Source organism: Cydia amplana, chromosome 3, assembly GCF_948474715.1.
Source record: "Cydia amplana chromosome 3, ilCydAmpl1.1, whole genome shotgun sequence".
Classification (NCBI taxonomy): Eukaryota; Metazoa; Arthropoda; class Insecta; order Lepidoptera; family Tortricidae; genus Cydia; species Cydia amplana.
The window spans coordinates 2,515,169-2,534,535 of record NC_086071.1 but is presented as its reverse complement, the minus strand read 5'-3'; the positions used below and the strand labels follow the sequence as shown (position 1 = coordinate 2,534,535).

Below are 19,367 nucleotides of genomic sequence, written 5' to 3'. Positions count from 1 at the left end.
GCTACTACAGGCCGGCCAGGTCTAGGGTCGTCTTCAACGCTCTCCCTTCCACGTTTAAACTCGCTTGACCACTTTTGAATGGTAGATAAAGAAGGAGCAGACTCACGGTAAACACAATCCATTTCCTCTTTTATGGTTTTTTGATTTTTACCCTGTTTTGTGAAGAATTTTATCACGCATCGATGTTCTAATTTAGTTAACATTGTCAATTCCCACATGATGTTCATGTTTGTTCAGCAATTGCAGAAAAACAAAAGAACATCTCGGTTCGAATTATACTTTTTTTTAATGTCAATGAATAAACCTTAGCGGCCAGTAACGAAAGAAATTTTAGAAGAGGTTGTAAGATATCAATACCGAGAATATTTTGAACGCCCCTCGTATAAGCGACTTTCTGAAAAAACCGTTATATTATATAGAGATTCATAGACTTAGTAAAATTGAAACAAAAACCCGGCCAAGTGCGAGTCGGACTCGCGCACGGAGGGTTCCGCACCATCAACAAAAAATAGAGCAAAACAAGCAAAAAAACGGTCACCCATCCAAGTACTGACCCCGCCCGACGTTGCTTAACTTCGGTCAAAAATCACGTTTGTTGTATGGGAGCCCCACTTAAATCTTTATTTTATTCTGTTTTTAGTATTTGTTGTTATAGCGGCAACAGAAATACATCATCTGTGAAAATTTCAACTGTCTAGCTATCACGGTTCGTGAGATACAGCCTGGTGACAGACGGACGGACGGACGGACGGACAGCAGAGTCTTAGTAATAGGGTCCCGTTTTTTTTACCCTTTGGGTACGGAACCCTAAAAATGTAGTAGCGCTGGCGGTTCACCAAAAAACGCTGCAAATGGTGTTAATGGTATGAAAATCTGTACGATTGATCTTTAGGACATTTGAAACAATTTGACCAACAAATAATTAAAAAAAGCGGCCAAGTGCGAGTCGGACTCGCCCATGAAGGGTTCCGTATTTAGGCGATTTATGACGTATAAAAAAAAACTACTTACTAGATCTCGTTCAAACCAATTTTCGGTGGAAGTTTACATGGTAATGTACATCATATATTTTTTTTAGTTTTATCATTCTCTTATTTTAGAAGTTACAGGGGGGGGGACACACATTTTACCACTTTGGAAGTGTCTCTCGCGCAAACTATTCAGTTTAGAAAAAAATGATATTAGAAACCTCAATATCATTTTTGAAGACCTATCCATAGATACCCCACACGTATGGGTTTGATGAAAAAATTTTTTTTTAGTTTCAGTTCGAAGTATGGGGAACCCCAAAAATTTATTGTTTTTTTTCTATTTTTGTGTGAAAATCTTAATGCGGTTCACAGAATACATCTACTTACCAAGTTTCAACAGTATAGTTCTTATAGTTTCGGAGAAAAGTGGCTGTGACATACGGACGGACAGACAGACGGACAGACGGACAGACGGACAGACAGACAGACAGACAGACATGACGAATCTATAAGGGTTCCGTTTTTTGCTATTTGGCTACGGAACCCTAAAAACGCGAGGAGTTATGACGTCATTTTTTTTGTAATGAATCTAAAAATAAAGGTGGTTTTTTTCAGTTAATTCTTAAATAGACAATTTTTACTACGACTTATAGATTCCGAGATATAAGCGACTTTCTGAAAAAACCGTTATATTATATAGAGATTCATAGACTTAGTAAAATTAAAAAAAAACCGGCCAAGTGCGAGTCGGACTCGCGCACGGAGGGTTCCGCACCATCAACAAAAAATAGAGCAAAACAAGCAAAAAAACGGTCACCCATCCAAGTACTGACCCCGCCCGACGTTGCTTAACTTCGGTCAAAAATCACGTTGTTGTATGGGAGCCCCACTTAAATGTTTATTTTATTCTGTTTTTAGTATTTGTTGTTATAGCGGCAACAGAAATACATCATCTGTGAAAATTTCAACTGTCTAGCTATCACGGTTCGTGAGATACAGCCTGGTGACAGACGGACGGACGGACGGTCAGCAGAGTCTTAGTAATAGGGTCCCGTTTTTACCCTTTGGGTACGGAACCCTAAAAAACGGGTTGCACTCCGGGAGTGCCGACAGAAGTGAAAACTCAATGACTAGTCCAAAATGTCTGCAGCACTATGTATAATTGACCCAGCCTCCTTTCTATTGAAAAACTTTAGTTCGGAAATTGCTGGTCAGTGAGCTTGTTTAAAATTCGAAATTCAAATTTGTAGTACTAATTGTTTAAAATTCGAATAGAAATTGTAAAGTTACCTTGCAGACCTCGCTCCTGAAATACGAGGATCTCACAGTTACATTCTAACTTTAGTGATATAAAGTTAGAATGTAACTGTGAGATCCTCGTATTTCAGCCCGTACAAGATTAGAACATGGAGCTTTATTGCTTAATATAAAAGTCTAGTTTTAAATAACTGACCTGATTATTATACGTTACGACTAAAGTTCTTTGGTGAATAAAAACGAAACAGCAGGCTCAGGCATACATTTTCGCCGCGCGGTAGAGAGGGTTAATTACGCCTTACGCTGTCTCGAGTTTATCATTTTTTCCCCACCTCAAAAAGTGCACAGCGCCGCTAAAGAAGTTTTCACTTCAAAAATACTAAATGCAAATATTTTCTTAATTGCTTTATTAGGGTTAGATATGAGGATATTAGCAATAATTTGAGGTATTTTACAAAAAAATATTGAACGGTATTGTATCTGGAGAAGCCCTAACTTGGTATGTTTTGAAAATTATTTTTATTAATTTTAAAAAATGGCTGAAATGTAATGATGTGATATATTTTTAGAATCGGCTCAGAAAGCCCTTTAGTTTAATACCACACACAATAGGTTTCTAAAGATTTTTTTTTTCAAATTCCATCCAAAAAAAGATGACGTCATAACTCCTCTCGTTATTTTTTTACTTGTCGGTGCTTAAGGTCAAATTGTTTCAAATGTCCTAAAGATCAATCGTATCGATTTTCATACCTTTAACACCATTTGCAGCATTTTACTGATTTTCGCGGTGTACCACCAGCGCTATAGGTGCTAAGCAGTGCTGAGATGACTTTCCATAGAAAATTTAAATTTCGCGCCTTTTCTTCTGAAAAGTTGGTTGTGTTCACATAAGTAAAACCATGAAGTTCCACATCTTAATTTTTATTATTTATCATTAGATGCCATATGCCTCATTAGATTAGAAATGAACTTGTCTATTTTCCTGACATCTTGCTGAACTTCTGTTTTGTATTGCAGACACTGAAAGAAAACAATTACATTAAAACAAGTATTTAAAAACTGATGTGTCGATTTATTTAATTACACAATATTATATTATATGATTGCTGTACAATTTAATACTTATATGTCACTTTAAGGCGGGATGCCACCAGTGTGCGGCACAAACATTTTTGTACTGAATATACCTGTGCTGCACACTGGTGGAATCTCGCCTTTATAAGAACCTCTATTAGAATATGAATTTGTTTTCTAAATTATAATATATTTTAATACCTTAATTTTATATTAAATATGTTTTTATTACAATAGGCCTTATGGTCATTCAAATGTTATGTATCCTCAGACCTTGCTTACTTTCCATAAATAGTTTATAGTTCACAAATAAATAAATAAATAGTTTAGTGTGTTTTTTTTTAATGTAAAGCCCCGTCTCCATATCGCGCGGTAAGCTATCGAACATTGGCTCGCGCGGCAGCCGCGCGCAATGGATACCGGGTTGGCTCGTGAGCCAACTCGCCGGCTCGCGAGCCAACCGGGTATCCATTGCGCGCGGCTGCCGCGCGAGCCAATGTTCGATGGTTTGCCGCGCGATATGGAGACGGGGCTTTATACTAAAACTTGCTTAGAGTCTGTACGGAAAGAGAAGAGTCGTAGAATGTATTGGTTCCCATATATTCCACGACTCTTCTCTTTCCGAACACAATATTTAATTTTAATAATATTGAAAAATGACTTTATAGTATGTTATACTGACCTTTTTGTTATCTGTAATTTTAACAAGAAATGCGCCCTTAGAATGGGAATACTTCATGCTGTATCGTGTGTTTATTGGGTCCCGCATATATAACATCTCCGCAGACCTTTCAAATTCCTCCCAGCTAGGTATGAATGTCATTTTATATCCGCGTTTCCTTTACAACGTTGTAAATGTATCAAAGGTATTGTTTCCGTATTTCGGCTCTGCTCAATACGAACAATAGTCGGAATTACAGGTTAAAGCTAATAAGAATTCACTTTTCTGTTTTTATTAATAATGTACGATCAGATCGACAATATCGAGTATATAGACATCACAGAGAATTAAATCACTACGTAGACATGAGGTCGACTTCTTGACACATTGATTCAATTGATTGACAGATTTTCGTAGAGTTGTCACTTGTCATTGTTGGAAAAGTTTTTTTTTTTATAGGAAAGTACCATAATTATTTGCGTTTTATAGCTGGTCAACCAAATCTTGACAGTAATAAAAGGCGCGAAATTCAATTTTTCTATGGGACGATATCCCTTCGCGCCTACATTTTTCAAATTTGCCGCCTTTTTCTACTGTCAAGATCTGGTTGACCAAGTATATTTATCAAATTTTAAGTGCATTTAAAATTTAAAAGCTACGCAATTCTAAACTGATAACATCCATTTATAATAATTCTGCCGCATGATGGCCGCATGTCATATTGTAACAATAATTGATTATATGTTTGCTATATACCAGAAGCACGTGGATAGATATAGCTGGTCAACCAAACCTTGTCAGTAAAAAAAGGCGCGAAATTCAAATTTTCTATGGGACGATATCCCTTCGCGCCTACATTTTTCAAATTTGCCGCCTTTTTCTACTGTCAAGATCTGCTTGACCAAGTATAATTCTAAAATAGGTACAAGGCAGCCAGTGGCATTAGAATAATTTGACTCCCATTAAATACTATTGTGCTTTTCAATTAAATTGTTCACAGAAATCGAATGAATTAATGTTTTTTTTTATAATTTTGTATGCATTTATATCAAGGGTTGAAAAATAATATATGATTTATGGCAACACTACCGAAAAGCGCAGCGCAACGGAAAATCAATACTTTTGTACTGATGTATTCGCCTTTTTTAAAATGAGAACGTGACAAAACTTTAATTTAGATCATCGAAGGAAACCATTTAATTTAGAAAAAAAAATATCTGTCGCGCGTCCTGATGTTCAATTTTTATTTATTTACTTAGTGATGAAGAACCTCTTGGTTACGGCGTGGTAGTACCTTCTGCTCGCTTGATTATTCGCATTTTCTTCAAATTTTAGCACTTTACGGTGAGTAATTCAGTCTTATTGTTCTTCAGTTTGTTTTACATCTCAGTATATTCATCAAGCAATTAGAAACATCGTAATGTAAATGTTCTTATACCTACCACTACGACCTTCGCCTTTGTCTGTTTGGTGCATTGCGTTTGTGGTAGGTACTTGCGTACATATTTAGAATGAGGCCATTTTGGTGTAGTACGACTAGAATTCAATAATTACAACAAAAAATATGCAATAGAGTGCTTTCGGAATAAATTACAGTTCAAGAATTTTATTAAAGTGGCATTATTTCATCGACATAACATGAAGTAACTCAGTGTCAAGTGCCGCAGAAAATATCATTCGCCCTCTTCAATATTCGTCTACTTCACAGAATATCTTAATTATAATAATATTTAAATCATTAATTTTCATCTATTATGGATAAACTATGGATAAATTTATTTCAACACTGACATTTTAATCATAAATTGTTGTATCTTAGTCTTGTTTGAAAGTAAGCAAATTACAATTGAGAAGATTTTAATTTTATATGGATTAAAATTAGTTATTTAATACTAGTGATGGTCCCTAATTAATAACCTAACCTGGAAAAAATCTAATAATTTTGAGACATATTTTTGGCAGTTAGTTTTTTTAATGAGCCAATTACCTACATATTGGAATTAATGGCTCGATAGAAGCCAAAAATGTTGAATAAAATTTTCTGTGGCATGGCTACAACCAATGCCGGCCCGAGCCCTTGATCAGGGTAGAGCGAAATCGGGTCTTGGCACCCTTCGTTGAAGTTTTCAAGCGCATTTTGGGCCCCCGCCACACTCGCGTCTTTTAAAACTTTTTTTGTCTCATTTGCCATTTTGGCGCCCCCATTGCCATCCGGCGCCTAGAGAGGCCGCTCCACTCGCTCTACCCTAGATCCGGGCCTGGCTACAACCATTGCAGAGATTTGTTAAAAAAATTGAGATGTTTTGTATTGGGATGTTGTGAATTCAGGAGATATGTCTCCTGCATTCAGCTTTTTGTATTTATTAGTCCACTAACCTTTTGTTTCGGTACATTCAAGGGACTGTGGCAGCCGCTATAAAACTCAAATTGGTCATGTTTTTTAATTTGTAGTCTGCCTCTCTCTCACTCATGACATATTCATATATGTGATGGCTTCCCTTTTGTATACTTCAATATCTTTAAGTTAAGCATCATTCTAGATCTAAGAATTATTTGTTGGACAAGGTTGGAACCAGAACAGTATAAATTTAATTTGTATGGTATATCTATGAATTTTTTTGTAGCATTTTTCAAAGATATGATTCAGACTATGTAATTGATCATCATTGGCTAAGAGTGTAAACCTGCTAATCCATTTTTGAAAACAGAAGATTTTGTTCCTACTTGTATATACAGGGTGGATTTTCTTTTTGGGTCAGTGAGGGCAGCTATCAGATCCCGTAAAGCTACGCGAAATTGGTCTTAGAAGACCTTCCCTCGATTTCAAATTGATGGAGATTGCCGGACAGATTTTGGAAAAAACATACAGGATGTGAGAAAAAGGTCATTTTTGACAAACTTTTTTTTTGTTGCCAATCGATCCCATTCCTATTGAGGATCAAAAGCTTGTATGGAACCAAAAAAAATTTCCGACTATAAAAGCCACAAATCGAGAAACTTTTCCCATACAATTTGTAAGAAAATGAAAACTTATTTTTCACATGCTATTTTTGTATGCCAATCGACTCCATTCCTATCCAGTATTAATAGTTTCTTTGGGGTCAACTTACGGTAATGTACTAAAAAGCCACAAATTAAAGAAAACTTTTTCCATACATTTACTATGGAGAAAACGTGAAATTTAATTCACAGTTTTCTATCTGGCCAATCAGTCCTGTTACATTTATGCCTGTCCTGCTATCTAAATGGCCCCCCTGCACCTTAAAGTATTTTGATATATTCGGGGATCAGATAATAAAACAAATTTGCTCTCTTGATTATAAAAAAAGCAGCAAAATACATAGATCAATACATATGGGTACTTTCCTCTACTTAAAATAAATTATTTCACACCGTGCACGAAATAAAGCACCAGATAATTATTAGAAAAACATAGATAGCAGTTATTTTTAAATAAGTACTATTTCTATTTAATAAAAATAATAAATTGCAATGAAATATAAAAAGTAGGTGAGTCGATCGTGACGTCACTACACACGTTTTCATATAAATTCCATATTAGAAAATCGTTTTGACTGTTCTAAAAAACCGGCCAAGTGCGAGTCGGACTCGCGCACGGAGGGTTCCGCACCATCAACAAAAAAATAGAGCAAAAATCGTATTTGTTGTATGGGAGCCCCCTTTATATATTTATTTTATTTTAGTTTTAGTATTTGTTGTTATAGCGGCAACAGAGATACATCATTTGTGAAAATTTCAACTGTCTAGCTATCGCGGTTCATGAGATACAGCCTGGTGACAGACGGACGGACGGACAGCGAAGTCTTAGTAATAGGGTCCCGTTTTTTACCCTTTGGGTACGGAACCCTAAAAAGAAGCTGATTTTACTAGTAGGAAAGTAGCCATAGTAGTATTTATACAAATTTTTGGACATTTGATTATCTGTAGTTATAAAAAACGCCTTAAAGGCTGACATGCCATGTTTACTTTTTGTTTTGACTAATTTTTAACAGGTTTGACTAACCAGTCTGATCCCCTATTGCTATTAATATTACTGCTTAATTTCTGCTAGCCTTTCTCCGCAGTCGTTTTGTCTCGTTGCCCTTGGCATAGGCTTCTCCCATATTCTATGCCAAGGGCTATTAATATAGCCTTTATTGAGTATTAATGGGGGCCCTAACACCTTTGGACTCGAATCTCCCCCGAACATGAGTCTCTCACACCACCCTGCATTGGGTCACTTACGGTTTAAATCTCATGAATTGCACAACTCCTTAGCATTATTCCAAGTTCCTGCTTAAGCAAAAATATTCCTGCAAAAATATATGAATTCTATTCTGATTAGAATCATCAACATCTCGCATGCTTCACCACTCTGTGCTTATGTGGTGAATATTTTTCTAAATTTCCTCCCTCCCTATAATTATTATTATTATAAAGTACCTAACCTTCATGGGTATGGCTATATTCTTCTTTTTTTTTCAGAATTTTGTTGAGTAAGGTCAAGGAATATACATTATACACGAATATAATTATAAGCTAAAATGGAAGAACTGAATGGGGACCTGTATGGGGATGGTCTGGTTATTTTACCCGAAGAAGGGTCTCTGGAGCCCACCGATAATGGGAATCAAGAGCAAAATTGTAACATTTGCGAGTAAGTAGAAGCTTATTGCTTAAGTCATAAATAAAGTGCAATAGAATATAGTTCACCATCAACCCTAGCCAGCCACAAATCAAAATTTTGATTGGTCAAAATATCTTTGAAATTCGACCAACACTTTTTATGATTTTGTAACCTGTTTTTCAGGATAATACTTAATTGAGTATAGCTATAAAATAAGTGTCTTGCACTTTTTATAGCCAAACTGAATATTTACTTCGTTTTTTTAGCAATAAGTTATGCAGTCCTCGAGTATTATCTTGTCTTCATGTTTTCTGCGAAGCATGCATAGACAAACTGATGGTGAATGAAGCAGGAGACACACTAAAGTATGATTTGGCCGTTGAATGCCCAATATGCAAACAGGAAACGAAGGTAAATTACAAACCATTATAGCTATTTACCAATCAGTTGATATTTTGTTTTTGCCAGCTTTATTACGATTAAGTCATAGCCTACTTGATTCAAATTCCAAAAGTAAAGGTACCTTTAATATAGTTGTCAATATTTTTTGCCCTACATGAATATATAAATACCAAAATAAAACTTTCGTTCACACAGATATCTGGTGGTGGAGCTGCTTCTCTGCCATCAGACTATGTCCTCACCAACATTCTGGATGTATCGACCATGGACCAATCTGTGGTCTGCACTTGCTGCAAGAGCAAGGAACAAGCTGTCGCCAGGTGTACTGACTGTTCCCACTTCTTGTGTTCCAACTGCAATTCCGCTCACGAGTTCATGAGGTGCTTTGAAAACCACCGAGTGGTACCGTTTGATGCCTTGCGGTCGTCGAAAGAGAAAGCCGCCGTGCACAAGCCAATCTTCTGTTCGCGCCACGTCGGAGAGAGCCTGAAGTTTTATTGCTGCGAGTGCGAAGTCGGAGCTTGCACGGAATGCCTTACTATCGAACACAAGGTGGGAGAACATCGCTGCGAGCGCATCGTCGATGCCGAACCGAATCTGCGAGCCGAGCTCCGAACTCTCATCACCGAAGCCACCGCGCGAGCGGCCGCTGCCGGCAGCGCCTCCGCCCGCCTGGACGACGCGCTCGGAGACTTGCAGCGTCAGCGCGATGACGCCGAAAATGTTATAAATGAGGCTTTCCACGCGTACAAAGCGGCTCTCGAGAGACGCCGCGAAAAGGCGCTCGAGGAACTGGAACGGCTCCACAAGGAGCGAGAACTCAAGGTCATGGATCTGTTTGACAGGGTAGACAAGACTGTGCAGCGCATAGACACCGCCTGCAAATTCGCAGCGAGGCTTCTCAATTCCGGCGACGGTACCGAAATCGTAATGCTAAAAAAGACCGTGGCGTCGCAATTCTCTCGCTTACTGGAAGGCGCTCCCCAATTCGAAGTCGACTACTCCTTGGAATTCGTTTCCAAGCTCGATAAGTTCGACGCCGTCACCGAGGACACCTTCGGAGTCTTCCGCACTGAAGCCACTCGCGCGGAGGAGAGGAAGCGCGCCAGCGAGTCTTCGGCGATCGTCTCGGTGACGTCCAATTCTCACTCGCCCGCCGTATCCGTGACCAATACGCCCGTGTTCGACGACTATCCCATGGGCAACGTGCGCCGCGTCACCGGAGTGGGGAGCATCGTGGGGGTGCCGGGGGTGCTGACCCCCGGGCTGCCCGGCATCGGAGTTCCGGTCGCCAACAGCAGCGTGATGCCCGGGGTGGTGACCAGCGTGCCGGGGGTGGCTTGCGCGTCCATGGTGGAGTACAACTTGCAGCAGCTGGCCAGCATCGCCGAGAAGGACGCGCCGCCGCCGCCGCACGCGTCGCCCGCGCCCGCCTTCACGCTGGCCGAGCTGCTTGCCCAAGATCTCAACTCGCCTCAGGCGTACAACAACCTGCAGGCGCTCGCCAAACTGGGCTTGAACACGGGTATGTGTACGTTTCGAGTCGATCTCGCTACGTTTAATTTGGCGAAAGGTAAATGTGGTAATTTTTCTAGAAGTGAACGGGTTCGGTGGAGTGGGGGGCATGGGCGGCCGCGGCGTGTCGCCGGGGCGGCCGCTGCTGACGGCGGCCGAGGAGGCCGCGCTGGTGGCGCCGCCCGCGCCGCTGGTCCGCGCCACCAAAGCCACGCCCATGCACATCCGGTTCAAGTTCGGACAGCTGGGCGGCGGGAAGGGGCAGTTCAACTCGCCCCACGGGTTCTGTCTCGGAAACGACGAGGACATCATCGTCGCCGACACTAATAATCATCGTATTACGGTACGTGTTTAGGCAGGATCCGTTGATTAGACGAGGTCAATTGATTCTATTGAAAGTTGCAAGGTGTTTAACCTCTTGAATCTCAATGAAAACCAGTTCAATACAATGTAAAGTGAAACTCGGAACTGTTTTTCGTAGTACTCTAAGTACACTGGATTAATTAACATTATCCCTATAAGGTTAAGTGGGATAAGAGAAACTATGGGGCAAGAGGAACACTTGTAGGAAAAAAAGTTACTTAGAGATATTAAAAACTAAATTCAATAATACTAAAAATAAAACTAATGCATACATAAAATTAAATTAAAAATACGTAGACTTTCTTGATATGGTTTATCTTGCTCCGAGCAAAGTAAACTGTTAACCCTTAAATGCATAGTGATGCATTTATACACACAACATAAACATCAAATGTTATGCATTATTAAACAAATTCTATTTGTTCTTGTATATTATTTCAATAGTAAAACTAATAAATTTTCCGAATTATTACATAAATTTACGCAGTATTTTAATTTATAAAAGTTACATTTGTTTATAGACAAAATGTCGGAAAACTTGGAAAAACCAGGAAGCTGATGATTTTTAGTATGTGATTTTGAGCAGATTTTTTGGGGTTTGTAATTATTTTATATTTACAAACTTTATCATAGAAACATCACAAATAGTGTACCTTTCTGTTGGCAGTTAAGATTTTTTCCTATACCCCTTACTAATAGCTATATATTTCCAAAAATATGATTTAGACTATGCAACTTTTAACACTGATTTCGCAGTGAAAATCGATGATATAATTTTTTTTACTATATATTCCTAGAAACGGCAAACAATTATGTGATATATATATATTAATTTCGGACAAAACGAAAAAATCATGTATTTAAGGGTTAATAATGCATGTGTCATCTCCAGGTGTTCGACAAGTCCGGCAACCACAAGTTCAACTTCGGCGTGGCCGGCAAGGAGGAGGGGCAGCTGTGGTACCCGCGCAAGGTGGCCGTGGTGCGCGCCACGGGCAAGTTCGTGGTGTGCGACCGCGGCAACGAGCGCTCGCGCATGCAGATCTTCACCAAGAACGGACACTTCCTGAAGAAGATCGCTGTAAGAACCTGTTTACCTGATTAGAGATGCACCGGATATCCGGTTACTAATAGTAACTTACCGGATAGTAACTTACTATCCGGTATCCGGTTACTATCCGGTATCCGGCCTATCCGGTTACTATCCGGTATCCGGCCTAGCCGGCCGGATACCGGATAGCGACCTACTATCCGGCCGGATACCGGATAGCGACCTACTATCCGGCCGGATACCGGATAGCGACCTACTATCCGGCCGGATACCGGATAGTAAAATGAACACATTTTGGGGTAAAAAATGGAATCTAAAAAACAGTCACGGTCATAATGCTAACGACACTGTAAATAGAAATGAATACGTAACCAATGTCACACAATACACTTATTTGTTTACACAAAAATACGCGCGCCCACTTGTAACTACTACGATAAACGACCTTACTACGTAATGACATGATAAAACTCGTTTCGATCCTAGAAATGTGTCCGCGCGAACGTTCACTACGAAATAGGTCGAAACCTGCACGACGCGCACCTGCAAAACTCAAAATATAAGTATAGTTCCCAGTGTCCAGGCCGGATATCCGGTATCCGGTATCCGGCCAAACAACTATCCGTTGCATCTCTATACCTGATCCCTTTCATACAAGCTACCGTCAAAAATATTTTTTGGTTACACACTTTTATTGCCGACTATACATTCTCCTTTGCATGAGAGATTTTCGAGAACATTCGAATGAGCCTAAACTCAATGTGTACGTTTTTCTATCGAAGAGTTCGTTTGGTTACATGTTGGCATATATTATTATTACATTGTCATCGCAAATACGGAAGTATGCCAAATTTCAGCTCGATCAGAGACCCGAGGTATGCTTAATCTAATGTAAAATAGCCATCTGCCAATTACAAATTAGAGGTAACCAAGACGTACCTGTTAAATCCCACGATATGACGTCACCATAAGCGTTCTGGCTCATATAGGAGCCGTGGGAGCGGACGAGTTAATGTTTTCAAATATGTTCTGTAGGTGCGCTTCATCGATATCGTCGCCGGATTGGCCGTCACCGCTGAAGGCCTCATAGTAGCCGTAGACAGTGTCACACCCACCGTCTTCATCTTGTCGGAGGAAGGAGACCTTATGAGCTGGTTCGACTGCAGCGAGTGCATGAGGGAACCATCAGACATTGCCATAAGCGGTGAGTTTTATCATAGAGAAAAAAATACATAGAGTGCTCACTCCATACATCAGTTTTAGTACCAAAAAGACTATTAGCATCTAGCATCGAGTAGCGGAACTATCAGTACTGCTACTTGACAATAGATGTCGCCACCGACCGGAAAGTCTTATGCTGTTGAGATAAGACTTTCCGGTCAGTGCTACATCTATTGTCAAGTAGCAGTACTGATAGTTCCGCTACTCGATGCTAGATTTAGATACTGAAATTAATAGTCTGAACTGATGTATCGAGTGAGCACTCTATGTATTTTGTTCTCTATGGTTTTATGGACTTGATCTTGTTTGAAGAAGGCAACTTGATGTGTGTTGGACTGCAATAAATAAATGCATGAGGGAGATGTCCGAGTTCCATTGACACATGGCCACGTATCCATATACATTATCATTGCGAGCGAGCAAGACAGTTGTAGGACAAAGATTGGCCTTAAAATATAGCCACCGGCCCGTGTCTTTTAAGCGTCACTTAAAAGCTGCCATAATAGTATTTTATGCAACCGTTGTTTAAGAGAGGTCAAAAAAGGCTAGTGGCGTGAGTAACAATTTGAGGCGAAGCCGAAAATTGTTAATAAAGACGCCACGAGTATTTTTTGACTCAGTTAAACGTTGCATACAATACTTTTTCTACGACCAAGCACTTTGAAATAAAATTGTAAATTTAACAAATATTTTTCATAACACTGATTTAAACTTTCACGATTTTTACACATTATTAAATTATACAACGGGACTTAAGTATTCAAGAAGTAGCAATGAATGGAGGGTACGGGCGGGAAAAGAATGAATGAAATAAAGAAAACATGTCTATGGTTCACTCATCTGTCAGAGATGACAATTAAAATTAGGTTGGCAACAATGTATTTCATACAATATTTTTTAAGTGGTGATTATACTAAGTATCGTAAAAGTGCCAAAAAGATACTGCGTGTATACACAAATACTTTTTTGGGGAATAGACTTAAAGTATTGTCTTGACAACAATGAGATAGGGGTTAAAAGGTGTGTGCACGATTCTTTAAATGACAAATAAAAGTACGGGAGTAGAAAAAAAAAATATATTAAAAGGGCTAATCACAGGAAGGAGGCAGACATTAGTAAAGCCATAGAGAAAAATAGTAAGACAAGAGTGCTCACTCCATCAGTTCAGACTATTAATTTCAGTGTCTACATCTAGCATCGAGTAGCGGAACTATCAGTACTGCTACTTGACAATAGATGTAGCACCGACCGGAAAGTCTTATCTCAACAGCATAAGACTTTCCGTTCGGTGCTACATCTATTGTCAAGTAGCAGTACTGATAGTTCCGCTACTCGATGCTAGATGCTAAGTCTTTTTGGTACTAAAACTGATGTATGGAGTGAGCACTCTATGTATTTTTTAGGGTTCCGTAGCCAAATGGCAAAAAACGGAAGCCTTATAGATTCGTCATGTCTGTCTGTCTGTCCGTCTGTCCGTCCGTATGTCACAGCCACTTTTCTCCGAAACTATAAGAACTATACTGTTGAAACTTGGTAAGTAGATGTATTCTGTGAACCGCATTAAGATTTTCACACAAAAATAGAAAAAAAACAATAAATTTTTGGGGTTCCCCATACTTCGAACTGAAACTCAAAAATTTTTTTTTCATCAAACCCATACGTGTGGGGTATTTATGGATAGGTCTTCAAAAATGATATTGAGGTTTCTAATATCATTTTTTTTTAAACTGAATAGTTTGCGCGAGAGACACTTCCAAAGTGGTAAAATGTGTGTCCCCCCCCCTGTAACTTCTAAAATAAGAGAATGATAAAACTAAAAAAAATATATGATGTACATTACCATGTAAACTTCCACCGAAAATTGGTTTGAACGAGATCTAGTAAGTAGTTTTTTTTTAATACGTCATAAATCGCCTAAATACGGAACCCTTCATGGGCGAGTCCGACTCGCACTTGGCCGCTTTTTTTCTCTATGGTAAAGCTGCAATTTCGTCTTTCCAGGCAAAGAATTCTACGTGTGCGACTTCAAGGGGCACTGCGTGGTCGTATTCGACGACGAGGGCCACTTCCTGCGGCGCATCGGCTGCGAGAACGTGACCAACTTCCCCAACGGCATCGACGTGTCGGACGCGGGCGACGTGCTCATCGGCGACTCGCACGGCAACAAGTTCCACGTCGCCGTGTTCTCGCGCGACGGCGTGCTGGTCACCGAGTTCGAGTGCCCCTACGTCAAGGTACTGTGGCTAGTGATGGGTAGGACATCAATTTAAAATGAGTTTGTATGAGTACCTCATTTTCTAAAATGAGGTGTTACAATGTCTTACTTCAAATGAGGTGAGGTACTAGCATATTTTCAGCATCGACTATTCCATTAATTCCAACAGCGACAATTTTTCAGCGATATTCAAGTACGTCGCGTGTCTGTCTCACTCCCTCTTTGGGTATTTCTAATTCATTGTTTCATTTGGAAAGGATTTTTGAGGGGTTCATGTCACAGAGAGGCGGTGAGTGGTACAAACTCAACGCATTTCTCGGTGGACCTTTTGTCGTTGCAATAAGGTTTGTAGTTCGGCAGTTGACAGTGTGAACCATTACTCGTTTCTTCATTTGACACATTTGAGACATTTGAGTTTTGAGTGTCGGCGAGCAGGCGAGCACCTAGCGCCTCGCGCGATCCAGTGACTCTCTTGCGAGTTGTACGAGTTTTGAGGATCGCGAGACTCGCGAGTGAATTTGAACGGATAAGAGTTATTTGAAATTTGAAGTGTGTGAATGATTTGTCTGATGGTGGCAAGAGGTGTTTGTGATGCGCGCGAGTAAAGGAGTAAAATTAATAGAGGAGTGAAGTAAGACATTTTTGCGGTACGAAGTACTGCGACAAATTAACATAATGAGTGGTACAAATGAGGTGCCTCACGAGTGAGCGACTCAACACTAACTGTGGCGCTCCTGAACTTACTCGGTTAGGGCACAAAACAGATACAGTACAGAAATCAATCTACATACAAAGTGCGCTCGAGCAACGCACACATAGACACTGCTCACAGACACGATATCTCGGACCGGTTGGGACCAGTGCGAGCGCGAGTGTCAACCGCTTGAGACACGCGCCTGTGAACTTTTTTGTGCAATAATGGAGAAACAAAAAATATGTTATTATAACTGTTCAATGGACGGTTGTTTAAATTCAACAATAAACGGTGAATTGTCGTTTTTAGGATTCCGTAGCCAAATGGCAAAAAACGGAACCCTTATAGATTCGTCATGTCTGTCTGTCTGTCTGTCCGTCTGTCTGTCCGTCCGTATGTCACAGCCACTTTTCTCCGAAACTATAAGAACTATACTGTTGAAACTTGGTAAGTAGATGTATTCTGTGAATCGCATTAAGATTTTCACACAAAAATAGAAAAAAGAACAATAAATTTTTGGGGTTCCCCATACTTCGAACTGAAAATCAAAAAAAATTTTTTCATCAAACCCATACGTGTGGGGTATCATCTATGGATAGGTCTTCAAAAATGATATTGAGGTTTCTAATATCATTTTTTTCTAAACTGAATAGTTTGCGCTAGAGACACTTCCAAAGTGGTAAAATGTGTCCCCCCCCCCCCCTGTAACTTCTAAAATAAGAGAATAATAAAACTAAAAAAAATATATGATGTACATTACCATGTAAACTTCCACCGAAAATTGGTTTGAACGAGATCTAGTAAGTAGTTTTTTTTAATACGTCATAAATCGCCTAAATACGGAACCCTTCATGGGCGAGTCCGACTCGCACTTGGCCGCTTTTTTTTAGCATTAGAAAGAACTTGAAAGAAGGTAAGCGATTTTGACATGTCTTTTAATTGAAAAACACTTAAAAATCAATAACTATTACTTATGAAAGCAGAAGACTATTAAAGATCGTATTAGATTCATAATTGTTACATATTTACCGTAACTTATTTTTAAAATGTGTTTTTCAATTAAAAGACACATCAAGATTGTTTACCTTATTTCTAATGCTAAAAGAAGCGAAGTATAGCGTCTCCCTAGCGGCGGCGTCTAGTCAACTCTATCGATGCTGCTCGACACAGCATTTGTGTAACTGCGCAGCAACGCTATTTTCCATAGCGCAACGTACCGAGCGGCGCGAGCGGGGGTTCGCACGAGTGGATCAACATTTAATTAGACTTGAATTAATTTGTTTGGACTCTAGCGGTCCGCTTAAGCTAAACTAAAGCAGTAGTGATTTCAGTTATGTGTTTCCCATATCCATTTTGAATGTACACTGTTTTGTCCATAGGTTTCGCGTTGCTGCGGTTTGAAGATAACCTCCGAAGGCTACATAGTCACTCTGGCGAAGAATAATCACCATGTTCTAGTCCTCAACACCCTATACATTGTCTGAGGAGTAACTCGATGGCTGTAAGTCTGCATACTACGAGATCTCACATTTATTCCCTTTATTTTATATTTAATTGCTGTTTTACAAGCTTAACATTTTTTGCTAAACCAGTATTTGATTTTTGTTATTTTGTGTTAAATTTCATGTTATATTTAGTCGGATTATACCACCCTGTCTGCATGCAGTGAGCTACCTTAACCCAAGAGTTGCCTCCGTTCTTGAAATATTGCAATTACGAGACCAGTTACTAGTAGGTATCTTTGACTGCTTGTAGACAGGACATTCGAGTCATTATTTCCAAAGCACTGAGTACTTGCGTATATTTGTCGGTTTTCGTCTCATTTTATTACGATTGCATTTAGTTGTAGTGAAGGAAAATCCAAAGTTTAGCGTATTTGTTATTATTATACATATTTGTTTCCTAAATTTAGCAGCTGGTATGGTTCCTAGTTCGAGTGAAGTTAATACATGTCAATTAGGGGACTGCGTGGGAGTGTCGCCTCATTCCAAAAGTTGTATCTGACATGTTACCCGGGCCCAGTAGCGGCACCCATGCGTACAGTACACGTAGAGCACTCATTCGCTTGATAGTGAACATACGAACGCACAATTGAGTTTTGTTTACGAAATTTTAGTCCTGCAATGACCAAAGGAGGCGACACTAAAATAACGTGCCATCTAGATTAGGTTAATCTCGTATACAATATTATATATTGTCCGTTAAAATATATTTACCATTTACAGAATTCTTGTGTCTATACAAAATGTTTTTTCATGTACTCTTGTTTTGAGAGCCTTTTTCATATTTGAAAATTTTTTCATGCGTAGGCATACACTATGTTGTAAAAATTTGGTTCATTCAATCTTGCGATGAACCAGCACAAGCTGAAATATAATTGAAAAGCCTCCGTAAGTAACATTGCAATAATTTAGTAGATACATACAATATTGTGGAAGCTTTGAACGGAACACAGACATTTACTCTGGCATCTTTGTGTATCGTATCAAGTCGAAACTTGCACGTCTATATACATTATATTCGGCGTTATATTGGAAAGAGCTTCATATTAATTGTCCATAAAGATATGGAGTGCACCAGTTATACATAGCCTACGGTATAAGGAGTAACATAGGCTTACATATTGAATATTCGATTCGTTAGTTGTTATTGCAAAAGTCACAATACCTGTCACAATGTGCAGGATTTTGAAAACTTATTCACGAATTAATCAATAAATTCTGCAAAATTTATTCCAATATCTTAGTATTTAAAGGAGAGTAAGTGTTATGTCAATGTGTTGCTCGTCAGCAATTTCCAAAAGTTGCAATTTATATACAATACATTACCATTAAACATTGGTCGTAACACTACATGACATGCGCCAAATTGTATTTTTGTAGATATTCGATTTAAATGTTCAAAATTTAGCTGTGTATTTGTATGCTGCATTTTCACCTAAACGTAGCAAATATAGTAACGAGTTTGAATTTTTAATATTCTCATAGGGTAGCATTTTTTAGATATTTGCAGGGACCTTTAGGTGAAATGCCTCATTGAAATATGCAGCCAGTTTGCCCGTGACAGTACAATACACAAGAGTAGAACCAATCATACTTACTAAGTGAGATTAAATAAAAGCTTGAGAAAATAACAGATTTTCACAGAATTGATTGTGACTATAACTTAACATTGATGTTACTCGTATTGTAGCTCACTGGAGTGAACATTGCTAGGGTTGTAGACCTTGGAGTACTGACTCTAGTTATGCTACCCTTTGCTCAAAATGCGCGTTATTATAAAATACACAATAATACGTAATATTCAATATTGTAGA

The 19,367-nt window shown here is 39.1% G+C and overlaps 2 protein-coding genes across 2 annotated transcripts; one reads left to right on the top strand and one right to left on the bottom strand.

Moving 5' to 3' along the window:
• Nucleotides 1-3,149: 3,149 nt before the first annotated feature.
• On the bottom strand, nt 3,150-4,233 carry LOC134662359 (signal recognition particle 9 kDa protein). The gene is made up of 2 exons (XM_063518561.1): nt 3,985-4,233; nt 3,150-3,248 (listed from the first exon to the last, which is right to left on the bottom strand). The coding sequence occupies exons 1-2, from the start codon at nt 4,123-4,125 to the stop codon at nt 3,153-3,155; spliced, it is 237 nt and encodes a 78-aa protein (XP_063374631.1). The 5' UTR covers nt 4,126-4,233; the 3' UTR covers nt 3,150-3,152.
• Nucleotides 4,234-5,023: 790 nt separating this feature from the next.
• LOC134662354 (B-box type zinc finger protein ncl-1-like) lies at nt 5,024-18,279 on the top strand. Its single transcript, XM_063518553.1, has 9 exons — nt 5,024-5,307; nt 8,449-8,620; nt 8,857-9,001; nt 9,188-10,517; nt 10,588-10,850; nt 11,763-11,951; nt 12,957-13,125; nt 15,144-15,376; nt 17,431-18,279. Exons 2-9 carry the CDS (start codon nt 8,508-8,510, stop codon nt 17,533-17,535), a joined length of 2,547 nt encoding a protein of 848 aa, XP_063374623.1. The 5' UTR covers nt 5,024-5,307; nt 8,449-8,507; the 3' UTR covers nt 17,536-18,279.
• The last annotated feature ends 1,088 nt before the right edge of the window (nt 18,280-19,367 follow it).